Here is a 12,841-nt window from a genome sequence, read left to right as displayed (position 1 = left end):
TCTATGAAACGACATGAAAGAACATGAAGGGCATATTACTAAGTGAAAGAAGCCAAGCTAAAAAGGCTATATTGTGTTTGATTCCAACTATATGACATCCTGGAAAAGACAAATCTATGGAAAAAATAAAGGGGCACCTGGGTGTCTCAGTCGGTTAAGTGTCTGCCTTGGGCTTGGGTCATGATCTCCAGGACCTGGAATGGAGCCCCGCCTCAGGCTCCCTGGTGAGTGGGAAGTCTGTTTCTCCCTCTCCCTCTGCTCCTCCCCACTGCTCTTGCTCTCTCTCGCTCTCAAATAAATAAATAATCTTTAAAATCTATGGAAACAGCAAAAAGATCAACGGTTCCCAGGAGTTGGGAATAAGAGGAGGGATGAACATGTGGAGCATAGAGGGTTTTTAGAGCAGTGGAAATACTCTGTAAGATACCATAATAATGGATACATATAAATTTACATTTGTCTAAATCCACAGAAAGTACAACATCAAGAATAAATCCTAATCTAAACTATGGGCTTCGGTAATTATGATGTATCAATGTAGGTTTATCAACTGTAATAAATGTACCACTTTTGTGGGGGATGTTGATGATGGGGGAGGCTAAGCATGATGATGTGTGGAGGTACGAGGAATATAGAGGAATATGGAACATCTCTGTACCATCCTCTCAATTTTGCTGTGAATCATTTTGCTCTGAAAAAAAAAGTTTTAAAAAAATAAAAAATGAAGTGAACCAGATTCTAAAATTGCTTATGAAATATAAAAAGAAAGTTTAAAAAATAGCGAACACTACCACTACCATCAAAATTACAATGTATCAAATGAGTGAAAAAAAAGGTGTAAATAAAATGTTTTTAAATAATGTTTATTATGTAGCAGTAATTTATATAACAAATAAGTATATTGATCTAAGTAAATATCTTCTATAAATAAATATACATATTTATGGTGCATGTGCTAAATTTTTACTTATGGGTATGAGTCATCAAGTTGAAAATTATTATGCTAATAAGTTCACACTAAATACATTTGTTGGCTACATTGCAAGCTAAGACTACATAAAATAAATGCTTATCAATTTGATATCATCACTTCTGCAAGAATTTTATGAAAGGTAATCAGGTTTTGAGTTGTCATCATTTCAAATTGCCACTCAAAAATGCCATAAAAGAATGATTACTAAGGAAGCCCAGAATCTTTCCATTTTGGAAACAACAGATATTTTTAAATACCACTTTTCTAATAGGTAGCTGAATTTTTTTTGAAGATTTTATTTTTTTATTTGACAGAGAGAGAGACAGCCAGTGAGAGAGGGAACACAAGCAGGGGGAGTGGGAGAAGAAGAAGCAGGCTCCCAGCAGAGGAGCCTGATGTGGGGCTCGATCCCACAACACTGGGATCACGCCCTGAGCCCGAAGGCAGATGCCTAATGACTGAGCCACCCAGGTGCCCCTAGGTAGCTGAATTTTAAATATTGAACTTTAAAAGTGACAGGAACATTTGAGATATCATTTATACTTCCTTAGAGTGCAGGGAAGTTTATTTCCATGTTATCTTAACACATATCCCCTCAATTCTTGCTGTGAAAACATCCAAGTAAAATTTTCTAAATGTATTAGCAACAGCTAGAAAACCTCTGGTTTTCTTTGTTTCTCTATGGTTGTTGTGAAATGGACATTTTTGGTGAGTAGAAAGACTAGTCACAAGCAAAGTTGTACATATTTTTAGTAAATGGGTAATGAATTACAAATAATGCTTATTATTTCATTTTTCTTTGATAGAAAGCATTCTTCCTATCTCAAATCATGCTATTTATTTATGCTTATTTGTGTGTGTGTTTGGCTAGTTGACATACACAGCATTAGTCCCTCTAAAAATACAAGTCAAGTGAAATAAGTTAGACAGAGAAAGACAAATACCATATGATCTCTTTACATGTGGAATCTAAAAAACAAAACAAAGAGACAAACAACAACCAAAAACCAGATTCTTAAATACAGAGAACAAACTGGTGGCTGCCAGAGAGGAGGTGTGAGGGGGATGGATGAAACAGAGAAAGGGGATTAAAAGTACAAACTTCCAGTTATAAAATAAAGAAGTCACAGAGATGAAAAGTACCACATAGGAAATATGGTGAATAAGATTGTAGTAACATTTGGTGATGGATGGTGACTGCACTTATCATGATGAGCAGAGTAATGTATAGAATTGCTGAATATGTTGTATACCTGAAACTAATAAAACACTGTATGTTAATTATACTTCAATAAGTAAATAAATAATATATATATTCCACTTACCAAACTATTCCCTGAGCCCCAGAGCCAATAGGCTTCAAATTCTGGTAGCGCTTAAGAACTGTGAAGGTTGAGTCTCCCACTTCCACACTGTAGAATTGGTTGTCAACTTTGCTTTTGCTCATGTTGTAATGTTTGGCAATATATGACACATCCACTTGTTTATCGAATCCCTGTGAAAACAACAACAAAAACATGAGCAAGTGAACAACCAGTATGATAATGAGATATAAAAAAGCCTGTTTTTTTAATGATTACTAATTCATAGTCATCTATCATCATTATATAAAACTGTATTTCATATAAAAATATATATTAATCCATGTAAGATAATCTGGAGTAAAAGAACTCAGAAAAATACATAGAAAAATTTGTTTTCAGTATTAAAACTAATAATAATAAAATAATCTTACATTAGATCTACATAATTTTTTCTGAAACATTTTATTAAAACCATTTAATTATTTATGAAGCAAACATCTACCAAACATACTGGGTCCATTGATTATGCTAGAAACTTCAGAGGTGATTCCTGATCATCCATTATAACAGCCATATGAGAAAGGATAAGAGATTGTATCTATATCCCTTTCTCAGAAAGAAATGAGATACAGAATAATGTGTGGTTTTAATTTTTTTAATTAGGCAAATTTGAATTAAATAGTGTTTACTTCATTTGTTCTCAATAATACAAAAAAGCTGTCATCTTACATTAAACATTAGTTTAATAGCTTAATAGCTATTAATGATAGCTTAATTTTAATGATAGCTTAATTTTAGTCCAAATTAACACTATTCTAAAATGCCACATGACATTTTTTTATTCTTTACAAGCTTAGATTTAAATACCCTGGGGCGCCTGGGTGGCACAGCGGTTAAGCGTCTGCCTTCAGCTCAGGGCGTGATCCCGGCGTTGTGGGATCGAGCCCCACATCAGGCTCCTCCGCTATGAGCCTGCTTCTTCCTCTCCCACTCCCCCCTGCTTGTGTTCCCTCTCTCACTGGCTGTCTCTATCTCTGTCAAATAAATAAATAAAATCTTTAAAAAAAAAATAAATAAATAAATAAATAAATACCTTGATTGTGTATCTTTTGTTTATTTTAAGAGTTCTTCTACCTATTATATTTAGCAATTGAAGAATCTGTCCTTAAATTTTGAAACATGACTTATTAATATACGTAATATAAATATCCATTATCCATAATTATTGCTTACACATAAACTTATACTGCATTTTGTGACATTAAACAGTTTCAACTCTATAGCTAGAAAGGACCTTGAATATTGTCTTTTTTTTTTTTTTGTGGCACACACTGGTGGATGCCTACCCAATAGTCATTCCCTCTCCTTTTTTGCCGATTTTGCTTAGGTTTTGAGCGTTCTCATGTTTTGTGGGTTCCTTCCCAATCCCAAAAATTGAAAATGGAAGAGTAGAAATCAATGGTTCTCTTTAGAAGGGGCATTAACCCTTCCTGGGCATTTGGGAGATTTGTGTGCGTGTTCTGGTATACCATATGGTGGAGATGTGGCTTCTATACAGTTGGCTTATCAAACAATGCTGGTTGTCCTGCAATGAGTGGGACTTTCTTACACAATGAATAATTTCTTACACAATGAATAATTTCTTACATACCTCATGACTTTTGAGTTATGCCAAAGCTTTAATTAGTAAACAAAAGAAAATAAAAACTCTGCCTTTAGTGTTCTGAGTCCAGATTCTAAAGGATCTTTGTATGGTTTTAATACATATTGACTTCTGAAAATCTGATTCTCACATAATTTGAAAGAAGATTTAGACCTCTTTAGGTTCTGAACCTCTGGTTGGTCATAAAACCATTGTCCTTAGAAATTTTTGGCATTTCATTTCTAAATAAAAATAACTGAAATAGAAAAATACAAACTAACTTGTCCCCACATGCTCTTGGAAAGGGAGCAAGGTGGCACCAAGTAATATAAACAAGGAGAGTACAGTGGGGACTATATGGACATAAGTGGCAAAACCTACAAATCTAGTCTGAGGACCTTACGACCCCAGAGAGACTTAAAGCGGAATGCACATGACCGTCGGCAGCCTATGACCGGAAGACATATGGTCGCAGCAATCCAGTACAAATACACACAGACCTCAAAGAACAGAATGGACTAAAGATGAGAAATCTAGGTTGTTTGGAAAGAAGACTGAAAATTCAGGTAATTTATGAATACAATAAGGAGAGGTCTGAAATCCAGGAGATAGTCTGGGAAGCATGGAACAGGAAATTAAACAAGACTATTAAAAAACAAGATTGGGGCCACTGGGTGGTGCAGTTGGTTGAGCATTGGATTCTTGGTTTCTGCTGAGGTCGTGATCTCAGGGTAGAGAGATCGAGCCCCACCTAGGGCTCCATGCTTAGCGGAGGTCACTTCAGTCTCCCTCGGCCCCTTCCCCACCATGCACATGCTCGCTCTCTCTCTCTCAAAATAAAAAATATAATCTTAAACACCAACCACAACAATAAAAAACAAACAAAAAACCCAGGGCCTTGTAAGTCTATTCAGGAGACTATAACAGGATTTAGAATTTAAACAATGAGTGTGGACTACAGCAAAACCGACATTAGTATTTAAACAATCAACAATCCTTGATTTCAACTTTAGAATCAGGAGCTTCTCTCCACACCACAGTCCATTTCAACTCTAGGCTTTTTAGTATATCAGCAGACTAACCCTAAGTCCTTTTTTTTTTCTTCCTAACTTTGAAAGGTAAAAGAGTAACTGAAGAAGTTAATAAATATAAAAACAAAAAAACAAACAAAAGTAAGTGGAACAAGACTACCAATGAATTCATTGCCAAGGTTAATTTGGGATGGATGAAGTGCCTGACTTCATTTGTCATGTTCTGATCCTTTTATGTACATCCCTTAATGTTCTCATTTCTCATCACCCACGAAATTCTCAGCACACACTATCTTCATCAGACCCACATAATCCACTTCTCGTTCCCCAACTTATTCTCTTCACCTCCGAAATGTCACTTGTTCCAAATGTACTGCAAATATATACTAACCATATGTAATGTTTTGTGTTCCAGACACCTGACTTCATGCTGTCTCTTGGTACCACCCTACTCCTTCAGACTTGCCTATGGTTTTTCTAGCCTTGGTCTCAGTCTTCATATTATACTTGACTCCACTACGCTGGCCCTCCTCTTTCAACATTTTAATGTATATTCAAAGAAACCAAGGGATTTTAACAATTCATGCAACATCTTTTTCAGACTAACCGTAAGGGATAGCCTACTCAACATTTACAATCATTTAATTCGACAAATGCTGATAATATACATGTGCCAGATATTCCACGCCAGATGCTGGGTTTGGTACTGGAGATACAACAAAAAGATAAGGTCTCTGTCTAGATGGAGGCAGTCAAGTAAGCAAGAAGTTAAAATACAGGTGATATATTCTGTAGTATAATAAAGTACAGGTGCTGGAAACAAAAAGGAATAGCAACTAATTGCTGGCATTCATTCATTTTCATTAATTCATTTACTATGTATAAAACAACTACTAGATGCCAAACCACAGGTATAAAATTGGTAATGTTTAAGAGGAGACTTGGTCAGTGTTTTCTCAGGCTAACAGTATCCCTGGACCACCCCTCTGGTTCTCAAATGTAAATATACACTTGGAGCACCTAAAGAACTTGACAAAAGGCAAATCGTTATCACACCACCGTGGAGATTTGGATTTAGGTCATCATCATAGGTCCTGATGATCTGAAGATTACTAGGTAATCCAGGTAGTTCTGACTTGAGGATTTGAGAATCTAACTTTGAGAAAGTCAGCATTAAAGCAGTCTCTCATGGTGTGCTTCCTGGAGCACAGCATCACTTGGAAACCTGTTAGAAACGCAGATGCTCACTCCCACCCCATACCTATTGAATCAGAAACTCTGTGGGGGCACCTGGGTGGCACAGAGGTTAAGCGCCTGCCTTCGGCTCAGGGCGTGATCCCGGCGTTACGGGATCGAGCCCCACGTCAGGCTCCTCTGCTGTGAGCCCTTCTTCCTCTCCCACTCCCCCTGCTTGTGTTCCCCTCTCTCGCTGGCTGTCTCTATCTCTGTCAAATAAATAAATAAAATCTTTAAAAAAAAAAAAAAAGAAACTCTGTGGGCAAGGCCCAACAATCCGTTTCAATAAGCCCTCTAAGTATGCTGATGCATGTTAAGAACTGTACACTACAGGGAAGGATCATCTGAAGACTGTGAAAGGGAACTTACACCTCTGCCTGACATATTTGAAAAGTAAAATGATTATTTCTGCATCTGCATCAGGAAACACATTTTGTGTCTTTATGGATTGCCAAATTCCATTGGTCACGGCACACCCAAAGTGGAAACCAGAGTCCTAGTTAGGACAAGGATTACCCCTCACCTCAGATTCTAGTATTTGGAAGAGCCCCACTGCCCCAGACTCAAAGACTTACACAAGGTCCCGGTATTAAGACAGGTTAATAGTTGGCCAAGTGCTTTAATGGAGTAAGTATATCATTGCAACTAGGTAATTGTTCACACTGCTGAGAAGTGTCCAGTAATTTTTGTCAGTGCATACCTATAACAGAATATTTCATACCATGGGGGAAGCTATATATGGACTTGGTAGTTTGATAGAAATGGTTAAAACAATCATAGAGTTTATACCAGCAGGAAACTTTCAGTAAGAGAAGAATTTCCAGTCAAAAGTGACAAATAAAAAAGCTATTCAAATGAAGTATCTAATGATTCTAAAATAAAAATTCTTTAGTGACCTTTTATCTCCATTTTAAAGTATATAATTTCTCACAATAACATTGAAAATCATCGTTACAAAGTTTGTGAGTTCACACATACATATATACACACACAAATTTCTTTTCAAGTATCTTCTTTATAACAAGCTTTGAATTAAACTTTATGTAAAATCTGAAAGTTAGAAAACACATCTTTGATAATACCTCACATAACTGGGAAAAGGCTATTCTATTTTAATTTTATTTTTTACTTATTTTTTTTTTAAAGAGAAGGGGGACAGAGCACAAGTGGGGTGGACAGAGGCAGAGAGAGAGAGAATTCCAAGCAGTCTCCATGCCTAGCATGGAGCCCAACTCGGGGCTTGATCTCATGACCCCGAGATCACGGCCTGAGCCAAAATCAAGAGCTGGACACTTAACCGACTGAGCCACCCAGGCACCCCATGGAAAAAGGCTATTTTAATTGTTAAACAGTAAGACATAGAGAGAACAGCATTGGAAATTTTCTTGGATTGATGTCATAACCAAAAATTTGATGGCAAATATGTTGTGTTGAAAAGCTTCCCCCAGATCTCATCTGTGCCCCAAGCTTACAAATCCAAATTGAATTTCAAAAAGGTCACAGAACTGATGAGCTGAACCCAAAAAGAGAAGAACCAAACCTTCACATTGGGAGAGCATGCCTGGCTAATAGTGTGAGGTAGAGATTCTGAAGTTTTAAAATGGATCAGAACTACCTGAGGAGCTTGTAAAAAAAAAAAAAAAAAAGATTGCTGAGCCCCACTGAAAAGTTTCTGATTCAATAGGACTCGAGTAAGGCCAAGAGTTCATATTTCTAGCAAGTTCTATACTTAGAGAACCACTATTTTAGAAAATAGTAGATGTAAGAGACATGAGACATCACAATTAAAGAGAGCTAGTTGGAGAGGCAAAAAGTAGAAGAAGTGCAGTAACAAAAGACGTGGTATCAAAAATTTCACAGTGGCCCTCTTTGGTATCAGCACCTCATTAGCGGGCCCCGATGTCATATTCCCAGGGCAAGTGTTTCCCTCCCTCAAAGGTATAATATAGTATCCAACTAATGTTCTCTCAGTTAGCTCATGAAAATAAACATTCCATCATCAATTTATATTGAGCTTATACTAAAACCCAAAGGTATTCATAAATGCTCACCAAAACGGAAAGTCTCTTTCCAGAGAAGAAATTAATTATGTTGATTATAAATAAGTAATATTATATTTAAAAATTATAAATCATCACAGTGGTAACATGAAAATCAATATGGTTCAAAATAATTATAGGTTTGGAATAGTCTATCCTATTATTGATTCACATTATTTTTTAAAATAACTCATTTCTCCAGTGAGTATTAATCTCCTGTTTAAATGAATCAATAATTATTTCTACGTGGATATAAAAGAATTTTTTTTTGCAAAAATTCAAAGCAAACCAAATTCCTCCCTGTCCCCCATCTGCCAAAAAATTTCAAAGCTAAATTAAAAGAAGCCGTTATTGCTGCTGGCAGTTTGGTAGGCAGTTTGTTAGAGAGGAAGTCTGAATATAATCTGTTCTGTGAAAAGACTCCATGTTCTGCAGATCAGTAAGAAACAACTTTGTGCGATGAGTCCCCATCACCAGTTAGCTGCTAGCCTATAGCATGGAGTTGAGAAGAAAACATCCTACTTACTGATCCTATCCTGCAGGTATCCAAAACCTTGATTGCATTTTCTCAAATTTAATAACCTATATGCGACAAGTACTCCCTCCCCATTTTCATTTGTGCATGACTGTCCTACGTTACTACTAGTCAGTTCCTGAGGAGGAGACATTAGATTTAGAAATTTTTGGAGGTTAAGCTTCCTGAGTTTCTCTTGAATGATATAGCTGAAAATAGCACCAGGCCTGGATTAGTTCTGTACTTAACTGCTGTGAAACCTTGAGCAAGTTGTTTTATTCTTTCATTCATTTTTTATTTATATTCTGATTTATGCAGAACACCATCAAAGATATAGGAACAATAAAACCATTAAGTGCAGGTTTAGGAACAGATCTCAAATAAAGCAGGCTGGGAGATGACAGTTTTATCAGATGGCTTAAGTTAAGAATATCTATTGTCTTGAGCACAAACCAGTGTCATTCTTCCACCAAGCCAAAAGAAAAAACTAATGACAACAACAACAAAACACAAAGAGTGGCAAGTTTTGATTCATTAATCTCATAGAATATATCATACCAGGTCACAGGAAAGATAAAATTTCTCTAGCACTTAACTTCAGGAAGAATATATTCAATAGTTCTTCATATAATAACTCTGGGAATCAAACGTCAGGCAGTAGATATAATATTTTTAATTAAAGACATAAAAATGTTTCATATGATTTATATGACATCAGTTCTCAATAATTCAAGGGGAGAAAGAAAGTTGAAGCAGTCTTAATTGCTTACTTACTAACGGTGAACTTTGTATTCTGTTAAATACTGTATTTAACACTGACTATAGGTGAGGAAAGTGGCATACAGTGGCTGTTAATTGGCTCACAGTCTTGCAACCACTAATTCGTGGTGTCAATTAATATAAACTGAAATTTATTCAACTCCAAACATGTGCTCTTTTTTTTTTTTTACTAAACCATTGACTAGGTCAGCTAAAATAATTTAGAACAATGGTATGGTTTTCTTATGATCAGGTGAGTTATAGGAATAAGGCTTAGAAAATCAAGAGAAATGAATTAATGGCATCCCCTTCTCTTACATTTATGAACTAACTAAGCAAGGAGTTTGAACTTAATGGAACATTACATAATTCAGGGTTGAAGTAGACAGTGTTGGTGAGGGAAAGCTGGACTTTCAGATCTGCCTAGAAATTTAAAGGGTCTGATTTCATTCATTTGTTAAATATATATTGATCACTTACTGTATGCCAGGCACTATCGAAGATGCTATGGGTGTAACATTGATCTATCTCAATAGGATAGCCAAGATAAATTCGCTACAAAATGCATCTCCAGAAACTTGACTGGTCAATCCCTTGGATATTATTTTAGTATTGTCATTTGGATACTAAAAAGTATCTGCCAAAAGTGATGATTGTGCTTTTGGCACAAATGATATTGAGCTATTCATTCTCATAGTTATGACCAGCATATTGAGTTGCTTCAGGATCGTACTCCAAGACTGTTACCGGAAGTCAGAAACTATGCCGCCTATTCCATTTATTATGGCAAAAGGTATGTGTTCAATCCATTTTAAACCTGAATCAAATTATTTATATGTGAGTTTTAAAGGAGAAGATTTGAGACAAAATACTTAAGGGTATTTAGGACTCAATTTTGTTCTGTCAAGAGCATATTTTCTCCACTCTTGTTTCTTAAAGAGTTACTACAGAAGGAGGATTATGGCCTGAAATGTATATGACTTTTATATTGGTTGCCCAAAGATAGATATTCTGTGGAATCAATGGCTTATAACAAATCAATAATGAAGTAAAACTTTAAGACTTAAATTATGTGTAACCGTTATTTTCAATGACGTGAAAAAGCACAGAGCAGTAATCAATAATAAAGCGAACATGGCTTCTGCGTCCTGTTATTTCTATGCAAAGGGAGAAAACTACACTGCTTCAATGCCTACTGTGCACCAAGCTAGACACTGTGCTGGATTATAATAAATCATTTCACATAAGACTTCATATTCTCATTTTGCAGTCGAGAAATCCTAGACTGAGAACTTCAGCAAAGGGTAAAAAGCCAGCTTTTATCTAAGAATCCTGACTGTAAGGTCTTGGTTAAGCTGTTTACAGTCTTACACTCATTGTACTTATTTATGGGATGACAGCAATAATCTACTTTTCATTAGTGAGAAGGTTAAATGAGATAATCTATGTAAAGCTCTCAGTGTGGTATAAACTTATAAAAAAAAAAGCCCTCAACAAAGTTTATTATTATTACTACTACTACTATAATTATTATTATTGAGAAGTTAGATAATATTTAAAGACACATAGCTAATTAGCAGTTTAAGAATGTTTTTAACAAAAAGTTGGCTTGAACTGTTGTACAATCCCAAAACACTATGATATTGCTACACAGTTAATGTATAACCAACAGGGTTCAGAACAGTCAGGTAATAAAATATTTTTCCGTATTTTCATTTGTGGCAAAAACGGTATTCTATGAATATTCACGTGCTCCACCACATTTCCCAGCCTCCCCCTGCAGTTCTGTTAGGGCCACATGATGAGTTCTGGCCCGTGAACTACAGTAGAAATGGCAGGTGTTAGTTAATGCAGGGGCATTTAGGGGATGTGCCACCAGAATCCACCTTTTTCCACACTCTGGTGTCTTAGTTGGCACAGCACAAGATGGCAAGAACCTAAATTCCTGAGTCACAAGGTGGCAGAAACCAAAATTCCTGAGTCACCTGTGCTAACCTGGACTAGACTTTATACAAGAAGAAAAAAAACCTTTGTCCTGATAAGTCACTGAGACTTGAGGTCTATTATTGCAGTATGTTTTTCATTCAACAAATACTTATTTTGGTCTTACAATTGTGTTAGGCAATGTTCCAGGCACCAAGAATAGAAAGTTCCTATCCTCAAAGAGCTTAATATTAAATTCTTCCTTACAGGATCAAACTTGGAATACTGACTTCATTATCACTGTGATCTAACCTACTAAACTAATCACACTGAATTCTACATTTCTTACTTACATATTTCCATTTTGTCTACCATAAAGAAAAAAGAAGTCTAAAATAGGCAATAATAAGTGGTGTTATAGAAGCAAGACAGGAAAAATTCTCCAGGTTAATAAATAATAGTTCATTTGTAAAGAAATTCTTTCTCAGGGTAGGAGTAAGAAGTTATATTCCCTCATAAGGAGAGTAGAAAGTCATTTAGGAGTCAAAATGTTTGCAAGTTATCTAAATTTCACCGACTTATCTATAAAAAAATTTTTGTATTCTTTAGAAGAGGAAATTAGAGTTTATCAAATGATATATTTAAAAAAGGACACTAGAACCCTGTTCTCATATATACAACAAAGAGCAGTATTCTTTTTTTATCCTTTTATCTTTTTAAAAATTTAAATTCAGTAATTAACATATAATGTATTATTTGTTTCAGGGGTACAGGTCTGTGATTCATTAGTCTTATATAATACCCAGTGCAAAGAGCAGCATTTTTTTTTTTTTAAAGATTTTATTTATTTATTTGACAGAGATAGAGACAGCCAGCGAGAGAGAACACAAGCAGGGGGAGTGGGAGAGGAAGAAGCAGGCTCATAGCAGAAGAGCCTGATGTGGGGCTCGATCCCACAACGCCGGGATCACGCCCTGAGCCGAAGGCAGACGCTTAACCGCTGTGCCACCCAGGCGCCCCAAAGAGCAGCATTCTTAAATCCAAATGATACTGAATCTCTCATTGCAAAACTATAAAAAGATCTGATCAGTACCTAAGTTTAGCAGTTCTGTGTTCTCCAAAGTCTTGGTTTTCATCTCTTTGAATATGTGCTTTTGTAACTGCTTTAACATTTTGGAATGATTTAGAGATGTATAGACTATATAACCAAATAAATATTCACCTTTAGAGAAGATGAACAAAGGAAGAGTTGAATGACACATTCCAGATTGGAACTGGTTTTAGAACTCATGATCTATGTTAACATTATTCTTCTTAACCTACTGAAAAATTCAGCCTTTGTTTATCATACACCCCAACCTCAGATAATACCTGTACTGAAAAGCAAAATTATCCCTTAACGCATTTTCCAAAGTCTCAC

General features: G+C 35.8%; 1 protein-coding gene across 7 annotated transcripts in view; it reads right to left on the bottom strand.

Annotated features, from left to right (window-relative positions):
- MAPK10 (mitogen-activated protein kinase 10) overlaps positions 1 to 12,841 on the bottom strand; it is a 295,270-nt gene that overhangs the window by 128,260 nt on the left and 154,169 nt on the right. For all 7 annotated transcript variants that reach the window (XM_019806268.2, XM_019806256.2, XM_034671580.1 and 4 more), the window contains one exon: positions 2,299 to 2,468. In XM_019806268.2, the coding sequence (XP_019661827.2) occupies positions 2,299 to 2,468 (170 nt within the window). The remainder of the gene's footprint in view (positions 1 to 2,298; positions 2,469 to 12,841) is intronic.

The sequence above is a fragment of the Ailuropoda melanoleuca genome, chromosome 11 (assembly GCF_002007445.2).
Source record: "Ailuropoda melanoleuca isolate Jingjing chromosome 11, ASM200744v2, whole genome shotgun sequence".
Lineage (NCBI taxonomy): Eukaryota > Metazoa > Chordata > Mammalia > Carnivora > Ursidae > Ailuropoda > Ailuropoda melanoleuca.
The sequence above is the reverse complement of the archived record's forward strand: the minus strand, read 5'-3'. Positions and strand labels throughout refer to the sequence as shown.